Source organism: Protopterus annectens, chromosome 1.part1 (assembly GCF_019279795.1).
Source record: "Protopterus annectens isolate FY-2018-M chromosome 1.part1, PAN1.0, whole genome shotgun sequence".
NCBI lineage: Eukaryota > Metazoa > Chordata > Ceratodontiformes > Protopteridae > Protopterus > Protopterus annectens.
In genome coordinates this window covers 1337076815-1337093389 of record NC_056726.1, presented here as the reverse complement: position 1 = coordinate 1337093389, position 16575 = coordinate 1337076815, and the positions used below count along the sequence as shown (strand labels likewise).

Below are 16575 nucleotides of genomic sequence, written 5' to 3'. Positions count from 1 at the left end.
GGGTCTAATGAGGGATGAGTACAGTGGGACAATGACCTCCTTTTTTCTGGATGAAAAGCCCTTCGTGATGAGGTGTGCCACATAGAAGGATTTCCTGACTGTTGTGGCGATGTGGTTATTGAAGGTGAGACCACTGTCCACCTGTGTCCCTGAGTCTCTTATCACACTTTCTGTGTTTAGTGTACTGCCACCTATATGGTAACTCATGGATACATGTTTTTTCCCAAAGGGGATAACAATACATTTCTTGGCATTGAGCTTGAGCCCATGGCTCTGGCACCAAGCATTTGTTTCTGTAAGGCCCTTTTGTAGAGTATCCACATCATTTGGGGATTCAATAATGGCTCCCAGTTTGCAGTCATCTGCAAAATTTGTTAGCCAGAGTCCCTTAGTGTTGACCTGTACTTCAGAGAAGTAGATGCCAAACAAGAGCGGCCCCAGGACTGAACCCTGAGGTACTCCACTTGTCACTTGTCTGGAGCTGGATTTGGAGTCGGCTACTTTTACAGTGTGGGTTCTATCAGTAAGCCATTTAGCAACCCATTGGGTGACATAGGGATTAATGCCCAACTTACTAAGTTTATCTATGATTCCAGAGTGGGGGATGGTGTCAAAGGCCTTGGCAAGGTCTAGATAGGCTGTGTGGACCACCTTACCCTTGTCCATGGCTCTGGAGACTGATTCAAAGAAGTCAATCAGGTTCAGGAGACAAGAGCGAACCTTCACAAACCCAAACTGGGTGGGGCCCAGTGTTTGAAGGTTGCCAATGTCTTTGTTTATAAGTTCCATGATAATAATCTCCATGGCCTTGCAGATAAGGCTTGTCAGACTGATGGGACGGTAGTTTCCGGGATCCAAGGTGGATCCCCCCTTGTGGAGTGGGATAACTGTAACTCTGCGCCACTCAGTGGGCACGAAACCTGAGGTGAGGCTATGATTAAACATGACACTTAGGTGAGGTGCCAGTTCATATTGTAGTTCATGTAGTACACAGCCTGGGATGTCATCTGGTCCCATGGATGCTGTATTCTTGGCTTTAGAGAGTGCGTTTTGTACCTGTGTGGCCGTTATTACTGGAATTTGGCAATCTTCCGGTATTTTGATGGGCCATTTAGTAGGTGAGTGGGGGGTGAAGTTGGCACTGAATCGATCTGCCAGTATATTGGCAATATCCTTCAGATCAGTATATTTAATGCCATTCTGTTTTAGCTCAGAGCAGATCTGAGCATTGCCATTTAGATTCTTGACATAGTTATAGAATGCTTTTCATTTGAGTGCAGATCAGGGTACTATGGTTTTTATTTTATACTAAACCAGAATACTGGAATAAACACAAAAAGGTTGATGTGGATTTTATGTAATACCCTGAGCATGCATATACATCAGTGTGTATATATATGACTATGATAAAGTAAATGACTATAGACCATAAACAGTTTATACTCAGTTTTCAGGAGATGTAGATTTTTTTTTTCTGCACTTAAAGTTACTGACTGTCATTAATTTATTCTTATATATTCCCTAGGAATTTTGGAATTATACTGCTGTGAAAATGCTAGGGAAATAACTCAGTCTTTGATGTCATTATGCAAGAACATATAGTACATACTAAGAAAATGTAATAAATTTTATCAAGATGTTCAATATAGATGATAAAGGGTGTTTGACTACTCTGTCATGCAAACATTTAAATGGTAAATTAACACATTTTATATATTATATTTACGGATGTGAAATATGCAATTAGATTTATGTCTTTAAAGTATTATTTCAAGAATTTACGAGAAAATTGCATTCCTTAAAACAACATTTCTATATAGAGCATACTCTTTTAATGTAATAGAGCATCCAGTAATACAAATCTTTTATTCTATAAAGATACATGTGTGTAATGTATTTATTAGGCAGCTTTAGCAGTCTTTGTAGGGTTCTTGCCTGACTGATCCATGACATTGACTGATGTGACGCCCATTTAGCTGGGATATTTTTTTTTTATGTTTTTATGACTGACTCATACTGTTTTAGAATATTATGCACTTACCGACTGATAGTAGAAAAAAGTTCAGAAAACAGCACAGCACAGTAAGACAAGGATCTATTAATGAAAGTTAGAAAAATATAATATTATACCAGAAAGTCTCAAAAATGTCAATACCTATGTGAGTAGCTCTAGGGCTTAGAAGTTGTATCCTTGGTTATGGTCCAGGTGATCTTGGTTTAAGTTTACACTTGGATAATGATGTAATAAGCCAGGAAGTGATAGAAATGAGTGACCAAAGCTGATATAGCTACCCACTGGAAGGGGTAATAATGGAGTCTAGCTACAAAAGAACCAACTGTGGGCAGTCCCAGAAGTGTAGAACTTGAGGCCTGATTCGGTGGTACAGGCCTGTTAAAATATGCATTGCACTCTAGCTTATAATCAGAGGTGTGAGGATATTTGCCCCTTCCCCCCACACACTGGGCGCAGCATAATGGACATGGGCTGTACATCATGTTTTTCAGACATTAAAGGCTGTTACGTGCATATAAAAACTCGTAATTTGTTGTTGCATGATCACCTTGATGCTTGGATTTCATTTCCCCTCTTCTCATGTCTATGTTTCACAGGAAGAAAAAAGAATTAATGGACTCATACTGCATGAAAGAGTGGTGGGGCAGAAATGAAATAAAAAAATTAAAAAGTCAAAAATACCACAAATGTAATCTGCATTGTGATACTTCCTAATCATTATGTAAATCATAATCCCTTTCATAACTTGGAAGCATTATTTTGCCTTGTGCATATTGTAATCTATGAATAGTCAAATGAAAACCGCCTGCAAAGATGGTGGGTTCCTCAAATCATTGAATCTTAACCCCCTGAATAGTTTTTAAACAGTGGTCTGTTGTACTGTGTGATTGTGGTTTGTAAACCATGTAACACCCTAACTAGGTGTTTTGTTTTCCTTTCCCTGGTGTTGTGAGGCAATGGAGTTAGTCTATATAAGTAAAGTAAGGATATGGGGGCCTTGTCTTCCTGCTAGAAAGAACTTTTGTAGTGATTTGACCCACGTAAATGGGAGTGTATCTATTGATGAATTTGAATCATCCATTATCTTTATGAGTAGTGTAGTTTCGCATACCAAATGTACAGCTTCCCCTGCAGTAAATTAAAGTACATTACTTAAAAACATACCTACATCCTGAAATTTGTATCCAGGGATAACTTGGGCATAACAGTTTGGAAATAATTTCATGAGTTGTTATTTTTAGTTGCAGTAGCACTTTCTGTGAATATTTAGCTTCAGGATCTTAATAGTCGTAACATAAATTTCACATACTGAGAATAAAATAGTCAAGCACAGAGATAATTTTTTGTATGTTTGTAGTTGTAATTCTGAGGAATTAGTTGCTGCAAATTCAGATATCTGAGTATATTTTTATAAAATGAAAATGAGGCTGTTAGTACTAGCTATACAAGTGAACTGGTATTGTGTACTGGGCTTGCAGAAATTTCGTATGTTCACATGTTGGTACCAATGCTATAGCATACCAATGATCTAGAAAGAAGATACTGAGGTACTAAACCTAAATGATATCATTGTATGCCGTTAGTCTAAGCTGTCGGCCACATTTTTGTTACTTTACCTGTTTATGACACAATTATGTAGTGCTCAGGTTCTTCAATAAGCACCATATCTCCTGACATCAACAGGAAATGGTAGTAGCAAATTCCTTTGTAGTGCAATTCTGTTTTACTTCATCTACATGTGTTTATACCAACAGTTTTAAAACTCCTTATTTCTGCAGGTCTACATTTTTCACGTTTTGATATCTAAACAACATTGTTGTTTCAGTCTCTTTGAAAAGGATATAATGAAGAATTTCAGAGACAGGTTACCCTGATTTTGCAAAGGCTCTGCTTAGTATCACATCACATAATTTTACCTCCCCTTGTAATATAGAAAAAACAGACTATTGGAACTCTTTGGCTATAAAAGTGAAAAAAAAAAGTTGAGAATGAATGAATTATTAAATGCTTACTGGTCATAAAAATAATAAATGTGGGCCTATATTAGGAAGTAGAAAGTTCAAAAGCGCGAATGCTCTTATATCGACTGAAAATCAGCTAAACCACAGAATGTCGAATGGCTGGAACAGCGATTTTTTTTCCCAGGGAAAAAAATCGCTGGGCCATTGCCAGGACTTTGCCTTTTCCTCCACTGTGGTGCAATCTCAGAAGGGAGGTGTGGAGGCAGAACCCCCCCACAATGGGGGGTGTGAAGCCCCCCAGTTTATTTTGTCTGTCGATTTATTTATTTTTTACGCTGTTCTGTACGTTCAGCATTGTGTGGTTTCAGTTATTTGGTGTCGACGTAAGAGCTTTCACTCTTTTGAAGTTTCAAAGTTTTGATATAGACCCAATAAATGCTACTAATGAAAACATCAAAGTTGCAAATGATTTGCTGCAAGATTTCATTCCTGGAATATTTGTCATGAATGACATAAATGATGAACAAATGGAAATTCCAAACAGTATACTGCAAACTTGGAGCAGTTTATTCAGCTTCATATTTAATAAAAACTGTAGCAAGACCACATGGCAGCATTTTTATTGTTGCAGATGGTACAACACCATGCATGGCTTGATATGAGGAGCATAAAACTCATGCAGTTAGAAGTCGGGCTACATGTTCTCATGTCAGCTGTCTGACTGCACTTGGATTATATAAGCAAAAAGAAGACTATACAACAGAATATGAATCGGTAAGAAAAACAAAAAAGCTGAACTAAATCTTATTAGTTATGTTAGATGAACAAGATGGGTTGCATCAATGAGAGGAGGCACTTAATAAAACTGTGAGACGTCTGACATGTATATCAGTATATATAGATACTGATAGTAATAGGGATGTTTTTCCACATGTACACCAGAAGATGACAAGAACAAATGTAAAGTGCTATATAAACAGGCCCACATGATATTCTGTAAGCAGTTCCACTGAGTATAATTCTATTAAAGCATGAATCAGGGTGAAGGCCGTTCATACCTTTCAACTGTCCAAACTTTGGATGAAAGCTTCTAACTTTCTCTTAAACTTTTGTTCAATCCCTCCCAAAACTGGAAATTATTTTCAGACATTCTAAGTTAATGGTACCAGCATTTGAAAAGTGTCCATAATATGGGATCTTTTCCCTGTTTGTTGCTTTGTCCTTAACATTGTAGGTAGAAATGGACAGCTATGCTGAAGCATTACAGAAAATAATTTGTGTCTGTTATACATTATAGGTTCATAGGTAGGTACTAGGCCATCGGCCCGAGGGCCTACATAGGCCTAGCCAACAAGGTTCCTTGGCTTATGCCACCCAAGAAAGTTATTTTCCTGTGCCACTGTCAAGCAGAGACACAGAAGTGATCCCTGGGGTGTATTTCCTATTTCCCATCCACTCATCAAGATTTTTCTTGAAGAGTGCTAAATATAGAACTTTGCTTGACATAGATGGGTAGCCTTTTCCAGAGTATGGGAAGTCTCTGGAACAGGAATCTATCCCTCCAGCATGTCCTGTTTATTGTGGTGACAAGGTTTAGGTCCCTAGAGCATGTAGCTCGGAGGGATTGGGATTTCTTTAGGTGTAACATGTCCAACAGCTCTAGGTTTGACATAGCTTTATATGTTAAGCAGAGATCACCTTGGAGCAGGTGATACGCTATGGAGTAAAGCTGGAGTTTTTCGAGACGGTCAGTGTAGGGCATCTGTTTGAGGCCAGTAATCCTCTTTGTGAGGTACTTCTGTGGCCTTTCCAGCTGCTGCAGATGTCTTGTGAGGTACATTCCAAAAGGGGCGTTGTACTCTATAATGGGTCTAATGAGTGTTGAGTAGAGGAGAACAATGACCTCGTTTTTCCTGGATAAGAACCCTTTTATGATGTGGTGTGCCACATAGTAGGACTTCCTGACTCCTGTGGCGATGTTACAATCAAAGGACAGACTACTGTCTACATGGGTCCCAAGGTCTCTTATCACACATTCAGTGTTAAGTAGATTGCTGTCTATGTAGTAGTTCATGGGTACAGAGTTTTTACCAAAGGGGATGACAATGCACTTTTTGGCACTGAGCTTGAGGCCATGGCTCTGACACCAGGCATCTGTCTCAGTGAGGCCCTTCTGTAGGATTTCCACATCATTTGGGAACTCGACTATGGTTCCTAGTTTGCAGTCATCTGCGAACTTCATTAGCCAGAGGCCTTCTGTGTTAGCCTGTACTTCAGAGAAGTAGATACCAAACAGGAGAGGTCCCAGAACTGAACCCTGTGGTACTCCACTTGTCACTGGTTTGAGGTCAGATTTGGAGTGTGCATCTTTTACAGTGTGGGTTCTGTCAGTGAGCCAGTTGGCAACCCATCTTGTGATGTAGGGATTTCTACCTAGTTTAGTGAGTTTAGCTATAATTCCGGAATGGGGGATGGTGTTGAAAGCCTTGGTGATGTCAAGATAGGCTGTGTGAACCACCTTACCCTCATCTACGGCTTTGGTGACTGCCTCAAAGAAGTCGATCAGGTTCATAATAAAGGTACCACAAAGGAGCATGCTAAAAGCATTTAAATACATCAAAGGAATAAACCTAAATGACAGCATCTTTCAGACAAGATGATATTTAAGACTATAAGAACAAGTATGCACAAGATGAGAGAGAAGATATGACTCAGAGGGAATATAAGGCAGATTTTTTTAAAGATGGGTTTTTAAATGTTTGGAATATGCTGCTTGAGAATGTCATGGAATCAAATCCACGATGACATCATGAGTGCAAGTTACAGCCATAAAACAGATGTAGTGAGTTATTGGAAAAATATAAAGGATGTTGGGTGACAAGAAACTTTAATACATTACTGAATTAATGTAATACTTCTAGGTTCATTTAGTAAGTCACTGCAAAAAAAGAAGATAGAAGTTTTGAGGATTGCTTACCATCTATCTCTCCATTGGGGTCATCATCACCTGCAATAAAAAAGAAAATATGAAACGTGTACTTATTCAGTGTATCTGTTTTGAATCACATATAAGAGCATAACACATTTATGGATTATTTTAAATATTAGCTACAGACTCATTTTGTTACAGAAAGACAATATCCATGGACTTGTTAACTTGTACTTTTCTGATGAATTCACTTACTTTGGAGAAATAAGTATAGACAATGGGGTCTATCTAACTATGGCCCTTTGGTCAGCAGAGTACCTATTAATGCTAGAGTTGCCAAACCATTGCAGCCAGTTGTGAATCAGGAGTTTTCAAACATATTTATTTTATTTATTTACCAGGGAAGTCCAACTTGGAATGAGCCAATTTTCAGTGGAGGCCCAGCAGAAATGCTCCAGGCGCATGTCTTTGTAATGTGGGAGGAAACCAGAGCACCCACAGGCAAGTCACACAAATGCAGGGAGGACATGCAGACTTCACACAAAGGGCACCCCAGCCAAGAATTAAAGAGGAGAACCTCTTACTGTGAGGCAACAACACAACCCCCTGCACCACTGAATCACTGCACTGTCCAAATACATCAGTGAAAATGTTAAACTGCTTACTGACCGTGTTCAGCACCATGAAGTTCTAATGCTCTCTAGCAAGAATTATAAGTATTTCTTAGTGTAAGGGACATCAGTTACTTATCTGTAATACTGAAAAACAATCGCAAAAAGAAACAAAAGAATTTCTTAATTTTCCATGCTCTGTGGTTTACCTTTTACAAAGGCATTGTTTTCTGTTATGCCAAAACAATTTCTCTTTTGTTTATTCATTCTCTTCTATCTGTGCAATATGTAATGCCATAAGGTAACATGTGTGCATATTCACTAGCAGGTTTTTCCATGATATTATCCTGTTCTTATATGTATTATTTGTGTGACCCTGGTTATGCCTGAATGCAGTCAGCTGAGATGTGGAACAGTTGTTATCAACCCAGACACAGCTGGATTTCATAACATAACAAATGTGTTTCGTCCTACCATCTGGATATAATCTGTCAAGTGGCTCTTGAAGTTAAACCATAAAAAATGCATTCATATGCCAGCCACTGTCCTAATTAACTGCTTTGTAAACAATTACTGAATGAAACAGGCATGATTTCTATACTATGACATTCCTGTATGCAAAGTTAATGAGTTGGTGTATCTACATATCATTCCTAAACCATGATTGTCCAGAATCCCTTTAATGTAATGTCCCTGGTAAACAAATAGCTGGATATAGTCTAGTACAATTCCCAATCACTACAATAACTCTGCTTCTCACTGATCTTACCTGGTGCATGGTGTGTCCTAAATAACTGGTTGTTTCATCTGAAAAGACTATAAATATTATACATTCTCTGCTAACTAGTTAGCCTGGGCATTTAGTTGAGTCTCCTTCCTAGGCCTACTTTCAAATCTGCTTCATATGTTATGTATAAGCTGTGAGCAGGTAGGTAGTCTACAACATATTGGTACATTTTCATGGACAACCCACCTACAAAATGGTCCACATCAAAGTCAGGTAAAATATAGGGTAACACAGGTTAACACAAACATAATTTTCTTGGATGGGGAAAGCCAGGGTGCCTTTTTGGCTAGGCTTATATAGGCCCTAGGGCCAATAGCCTAGAACCTACCTATGAACCTATGAAGCTGATCAAGAATAAGAATATATAACTATTAAACAAACAAATTAAGCTTGCAGACTTCAAAACTAAGATAAGCAGAGAAAAGGAATTCAGAATTAATGAAATGCCTATGCAGAGTAGCATCTAGTGTTTGTAGAATTAACTGATAGCTTCTACATATGTTATATATCCATGCAAAATAGGCTGAGTAATTTGTTACTAGTCAATAAATGCAGATATTAAAAGCAAGTCTTACTACAAATACAATTTACATTCATTAATACATAAATGGAATCCATAACTTTAGGTGATACAAACAGCGGACAGACAGTATAGTAAGTGCTTGCTCTCTGGGCAAGATTTTCCTAAAGTATAGTTCGGCCCAGTGGACCTCCCCGGTAATCAAATTGCAAATAAAATAATAAATAAATAAATACAACAAAATGACAGAAAAAATGAGCTTTTAAGAGAAATGGACTAAGTGATAACAACTACGCCATCTGCACTGAGCTCGAGAACGTTGCTATTTTTATGGTCAGAAAAGAAGGTAGTGTAGGATGATCTACTGTAGGCTTCCACCAAAGTTTTAAATTGTGACCTGAATAGATTTTATGTCCACTGTGGAATTAGTGGGTTAGGTGAAATATTTAAAGACCATAAACTTGTGCTGGAGGCCACAGTGTTCAAAAGACAGTGCAGGACTATCACACCCTTCTGAGGGAATTGCAGTAAAGCAGATGTGAAAGTCTGCAGACCATTGTGCAGGCAAGTACTCCTAATCTATATTTAAGAAAGGGAAACTTAAATATTGTAGACAGGTTTGTTGTTCTTAACTAAATGTTGATATATTCCAAAACCTATTTTTCTTTTATACTGCAATACCTTGGTATTATGTCATTGTTTTAGGTTATGTGAACAATAGCTTCTTTGTAGTGCATGGAGTATTGGTGATTATGCTCTTATATTCAGAAAAAGACAAGTCAGTTAAGCGCTGCTATAGCACAAGACCAGATCTTAACAAATGTTAATCACCCCATGCTTAACCTGTTAACAATGGGTCTCATGCTAGGCAGTGAGATCTGCTAATACTGACCAGCAAAAGACATCTTATAATCTTGAAAAGTAGCAGGATGTGAGTTCACCTGCATTTTCTGAAGGACTCAAGTCTAAAACTAAAATATATGTCATTATTTAGTGACTTCATTCCTCAGTGATTTGTCTGAAAACCAAAGATTTTTATGAGGAACAGATCAAACATATGATGCAAAAATCTGTACATTTTGTGAAAATCTGTGTATTTGAGAGGCATGGCAAAGTAAGTCTAAACATAGACTGTGAGGCACTGTTTTCTGACAGTACTCAGTAAGTGCTTTGTGGCTTTGAAAGTAAACAAAAAACTTACATTTTTTTTCCCTGGAACTAATTTTCAATGAATCATAAAAATCTCCATGCACTACAAAAAATTATGATTGGGTCTCCAATCATAACCCTTAGTTATGTGTTCTACCCATGGATGTCAAGATTCACATCTTCAGCTTCACTCTCCAGGTGAATTGCTTGGCATTCATATCTCTTCTGCCCTGCCAGTCTGGTGGACGTGGGTTTTTTGAGGCAGTGTAGCAACTGCCTCATGTACACTGACAACCCCTAACTCCTAAATCACTCAAGTACAATTTGTGAGAGAGTCTATATTATAACCTCGAACTATTAAAAGAGTGAACACTCTTTTTAATTGACCCCTTAAAATTGAAAGCACTAAATCCCGAACACATGGAACAACGATTTGTTTCCCAGGAAAAAAAATGACTGGGCCATTTTTGGGACTTTGCCATTTCCTCCACCGTGGTGCGATCTTGGAGTTAGTATATTTAAGTAGGGGGTGCACAGCCCCCCACATCAGGCTGTGTGATGAGGGGTGTAGCCCTCCACTTTATTTCGTGTTTGGATTTTTTTTTTTTTTTTGCAGAGCAGCAGTTTTTTTCCCTGGGGAAAAAAAAAAATTGATGTTCCGTGTGTTCAGGATTTAGTGCTTTCGATTTTAAGAGGTTGATTAAAGAGCATTCGCTCTTTTAATTGTTCGAGGTTATAATATAGACCCTTTTATGAGAGATGTTCCTAGACTAAGAATCTGGAATTACTGCTCTCTCATGCCCAGAACAGCAGCACTAAACAGGTTGTCAGCTTACACATCACAATTCCTGTTCATACTATACACCTAATACATAAACTTTCATATGCAGAGGGACTCTCCAGAAACCTACCTAAGCACCAGAGACCTCCAAAGCACAAACATGCTACACCTAACTCAACACCCAAAGCACCCAATACACATAAAATACTAGCACCTGTGTCTCACCAGATAAGCCACTAAGGCAATGCACAACTATTCTACATGTTTTAGTTATAGGTGACTCTATGGTGACACCTATATACACCCCACTCACCAGGTTGAACAAGGAGAAGGTTACGGTCAGCTGCCTGTGTGGTGCAATGATTCACCAAATTACACATGCACACAAGTCTCTCAACAACAAGCACTGTTATTACTCTGTCATACTTCATGCTGGTGTGAATGACTTGAGATGTACCTTTCTAGATTACACGAAGAGAGACATGACTGAGCTCTCTGAATATGTGTCCCAGGTAGGTATGTCCCTAGCTTTGAGCAGCATTTTACCCTCACCTAGGATGATACTGCAATAGAAACAGAAAATGATTGACTTCAATAACTAGCTTAGTTTCTGGTGTCATTTTAAGGGGATCCAGTTCCTGTCAGCCTGTGATGACATGGTGGACAGACCATGCTGCTTTGCCAGAGATGGTCTTCACCTGGCACCTCTAGGCATTCGGTTGCTGGCTAATGCACTTGCTTCCCCCATAATGCCTTTTTTAGGCAAGGTCACAACGACAAAATTCCCGATGTGAAAATATCGAACACAAAGAAATTAAGGGTCATGCTGCTAAACACTAGGACTTTAAATCAGAAACTGCACTCTCTGAAAGCACTCATCTCCCTGGAAGATATTGATGTGTGTGCAGTCACAAAAACCTGGCTCAAGGCTGCAGAAAGTACACTGGCCTTGCAAGGCTACAATGCCTTCCACACTTTCAGACTGCAAATTGAAGGTGCGAGAGCCAAAGGAGGTGAAGTACAGTATCTATCTTTATTAAAGATAATTACACTTCTAGACTGGTTAGACAAGAAAACTCTATGGAGCTACTCTAAGTCCAAATTACCATGAGTAACATCCCCCTTCAGGTCATCATCAGTTACAGGTCCCCTTCCATGAACCAAGATGCCCACACAGCTTATTTAGACTTACTTGGGACAATTAAGGTACAATCTAACACCCTAGTTATGGGTAACTTCAACTATCCTTCCATTAATTGGGAAACTTATATGAGCCCAAACTCACTCGCACAAATTTTCCTGGATTTTGTTAACTCAAATACCCTGTAACAAAGAGTGCACCACCCCAAAAGGGGCTCCAATATTATAGACCTGGTCCTCACCAGTATGAGTGACCAATGTAATGTCTCAAGTATGGGGTCCACACTTGTTAAATCCAACCATAAATCAGTCATTTTTGAAGTAGCAATAGCACCAGAACTTCCCAAAGAAGTCAAGCTAAAAAACTTCACCAAAGGTAACTATACTCTCCTAAGGGAAGGTATAATTGACTTCCAAGCTCCAGTTTCCACAGATGGCATTGACGGCTATACTAAGATATTCACTGATGCCCTGTATAAAGATCTACACAAATGTATTGACACAGCTGTGCTGGATAGGATTAAAGCAAGAAACTCAAGAAATAACAAACCATCCTGGTGGATGTCTAGCATTAATAAATTATACAATAAGTGAAAGAAGCTGCTGTCTAAAAATACAAAAGTGAGATCTCAGAACTGAAACAGCACCCTCCTCGGCCTAAAGAAATAAATAAGACAACTCATAAATTCTTTAAAGAACAACTATAAGAAAAAAATTAGCAATCATAGCCAAGGATAACCATAAGGCTTTCTTCAGCTTTGTCTGCAACCTAAAAGGTAGGACTTTGATGTGTGCTGAACTAATTGTGGATCACATTATGCACATACTGACCCTGTGGAAATTGCAAACCTGCTAGTAGACATGTTTGGTGAAAGTTTTACCCGCCTATCCCCCCAAGCATTCCACAAACCATGTTTCCATCATTTCCTCCTCTTTGCATCTCCAAAGAGCAAGTCATCAATGCTCTCTCCAAGGCTAAGAAAACAGCCTCCATGGGACCAGATGGTATTATGGGCTGTGTTCTTAATGTTCTAAAACAACAGCTAACTTGTCCATTAGGCACTCTGTTCAATCACAGCCTGAGAACTGGCTTTGTCCCCACTGAATGTAAAACAGCGACTCCACAAGGGTAGCTTATCAACAGACCTGGGTAACTATAGTAACCATAGACCCATAAGTTTAACCAGCCTCATCTGTAAGGCAATGGAATGGATCATCATGAACCACATAAATAAGGATATAAGTAGCCTCCAAACCCTGGATCCATTCCAGTTCATTTTTGTCAAGGGCAGGTCATGCCTGCTAAACTTGGTGGACTTCTTCAAGATCATGACCAGAGCCATAGATGAGGGCAAAGCTGTGCACACCACGTATCTTGACATGGCCAAGACCTTTGACACTATCCACATTCTGGCATCAATGACAAACTAATCCAGTTGAATATCAACCCATATGTTGTCAGGTTGATTGCAAACTGACTCAAAGATTGACAACATTCAGTCAGAGATGGAGACTTTACCTGTACCGGCAGACCTGTCTCCAGTGGGGTCCCACAAGAGTCAATGCTGGGCCCCCTCTTGTTTGGCATGTACTTCTCAGAAGTCCAGGCCAAAGTGTAGGGGCTGTGCTTAACCAAGTTTGCGGATGACTGCAATTTAGGTGCTGTCATTGAATCCCCTGGTAATGTCAGCATACTTCAAAAAGTACTTACACAGACCAGTGACTGGTGCCAAAGCCATGGTCTTAAACTAAATGTTAAAAAATGCATCATCATTCCCTTCAGTAAAAATAATGTCTTTGCTGATTATAAAATAAACAATTATACCCTAAGTACCAATTCAGTAGTGAGAGACCTGGGAACACAAGTTGACTGTGACCACAACTTTGACCACCATGTGCCTACTGTGGTGAGAAAGACATTCTACATCACCTATCTGATTACCAAAGGCATTGCCTCAAGAGCAAGAGAGCTTATAACTCCCTGTACTCACCACTCATAGGCCAATTATTGAATATAATGCTCCTTTTGGTATGTACCATACCAGACACCTGTGGCAACCTGAGAGACCTCAGTGATTTATAACTAAGAAAATTCAGGGTCTTCAGCACATGTCTTATATGGACAGACTGAAGTCACTGTCACTGTACTCAGTAGCATATAGACTACTGAGAGAGATGACTTATGTCTGGTTTACAGGGCTATCTCTGACCCAAATCTAATGGAAATGCTGCACATCCATAAGTCAAATGAGACTAGAGTTACCTGTTCCAGGGATCTCAATCTAGCCTGTGACATAAACAGGACCTGCTGAAGAGACAGATTCATCTTTCAGAGGCTGCAACTCCTCTCTATGAAGTAGGCTTCCAATCCATATCAATCAGAATACCTCCATGACCCTGTTTAAGTCCAACCTGGATGACTGGATGAGAAACTGTAAATTTCTGCCAGGGATTGCTCCAGCTCTCTCCTGGACGTGGGTAGTCCTTGCTAGAAAAACCTTGCATATAGATATTTCTTATCTAGTATTATACTGGGATTTAATGGCTAGGCTTGAAAAGACCCTCAGGTCAATAGTCTAGTAACATACTATGAACCTATGAACCTATAATAAACAGGTTTTGATCAGTGACTTATATATATATATATATATATATATATATATATATATGTATGTATATATATATATATATATATATATATATATATATATATTATGAGATCGACATGTTAAAATGTCGACTCTCAGTTATTCAACACGAAAATGTCGAACTCCAACTCTCCCGAATGGCCAAATCACCGATTTCTTTCCAAAAGAAAGAAATCGGTTGGCCAAACACCAACGCCACACAAAAGCAAACATGTTTAAGTGGGGGGCTTCGCTGTAAATCAGTGATTTGGCCATTTGGGAGAGTTGGAGTTCGACATTTTCGTGTCAAACAACTGAGAGTCGACATTTTAACATGTCAATCTCATAATATAGACCCTATATATATATATATATATATATATATATATATATATATTTTTTTTTTTTTTTTTTTTAAACTTTGTTTTCAATAATAAAAATCTATATTTATGAAGGAACTACTCTCCTTTGCCTAAGGTAAAGTAATATTGTTCCTGTAAGCTTATCATTCAGGGACTCTTGTGCTGTCTACTAGTTAGTGTCACTGTGTAAGAGCAGTAGTGATCTCTTCTAGTTAGTGTCACTTTATAGTAGTGCTAGTTAACAATACTATGTAGCAGTAGTACTGATCTCTACTAGCTAGGTTACAGTTTAGTGCAGTGATATCTACTAGTTATTGCACTGTTTCTGCAGTAGACATGAACAGCACTAATCAGTGTTACTGTTTAATAGCGGTAGTTGTGATCACAATTATTTATTACCTTTGAGTATGGCAGTGATCTATCCTAGTTAATGCCACCATGTAGTACTAGTAGTGATTCTAATGACTTACTTTCATGCATGTTCCACAGTTGGAATTAAAAGCTTTTTCCACAACTTTCATTAGAATAATTTAATGTATTCATTTGTTAAGCAAGTAAGTGAACTGGTAATCAAGGTCCCTTTCAGCAATGTCACGATCAACGATCAACAAGGATAAAGGTGAGAGATGAGAAGAAAGCTAGAAGCACTGCATATAATTTTGTCTTATTATTTGCTAATGTAGTAAAAAAATAAGTACATACAGGCATAAACACAAAATATTTAAATATTTAACATTAGAGATAGCTTGTCTAAACATGAAACAACAGGAGCACTTGTTATGATTATAACATATCCAGCAGAATTCTCCATTGAAACACTCTTGGCATGTTTTGAATTGCTAAAAAGAAGTTGAATTTACAGAAGATGATGATATTATTTACAGAAGATAGTACTGATTTACATATGATCCAATGATTTAAAAGTCAAACTCAGAGTCTAATTAGGCCATTTAAGAATTTGCTTGATAACTGTACTTGTAGAAAATTTCAAATTTGCACTCCAGATATCTAAGTTGCACTTCAAGGAATGTAAGTCATCCAAACTTCTGATAAATTGAGTTAAGGAATTTCATAATCTGCCAGCCCATATATGAAAAAAGTAGCCTTGAATTAACTGAGGCAGGCTTGACCAGCTGATTGTTATTTCTTGCCTGAAATTCATAACTAAAAAATTCTATTCCAATCAATGCTGACAAGTAAACATCATGCAAACATTTATATTTCAGAATTGTCACCCCCAAAAAACTATAGGCTATAGAATGTGGGGATAAGTTCTTATGCCTATCAATATGAGGAATAAACTCAGCCTTTTATTTGTCTTGTCAGTGTTTTCTGTATATGCTCCAGAAACTATAGTGGTTTCATATTACGTGAACAAAATGATCCACCATATTCAATTATTGGATGTACACTAGTGGTACGTATCTGTAATAAGTCTGTACCTGCTAGAATAACAGTGTAATAAGTTTTCATAGGTTCATAGGTTCATAGGTTGGTACTAGGCTATCAGCCCTAGGGCCTATACAAGTCTAGCCATAACAATTCTCTGGCTATTTCTTCCCACACTATTTACTTCCCTGGACCCCTGTCTAGCAGGGTGATTGACGTAATCCTCGGGGTGAATTTCCTTTCTCCCATCCAATCGTCAAGGTTCCTTTTGAAGAGGGCCAAAGAGGCACTCTGCTTGACATGTA

At 38.4% G+C, this 16575-nt stretch overlaps 1 protein-coding gene across 1 annotated transcript in view; it reads right to left on the bottom strand.

The window, feature by feature from the left end:
- LOC122810257 (microfibrillar-associated protein 2-like) overlaps positions 1–16575 on the bottom strand; it is a 1267702-nt gene that overhangs the window by 226308 nt on the left and 1024819 nt on the right. Inside the window, exon 4 of the mRNA XM_044081798.1 lies at positions 6953–6982. Within this exon, the coding sequence (XP_043937733.1) occupies positions 6953–6982 (30 nt within the window). The remainder of the gene's footprint in view (positions 1–6952; positions 6983–16575) is intronic.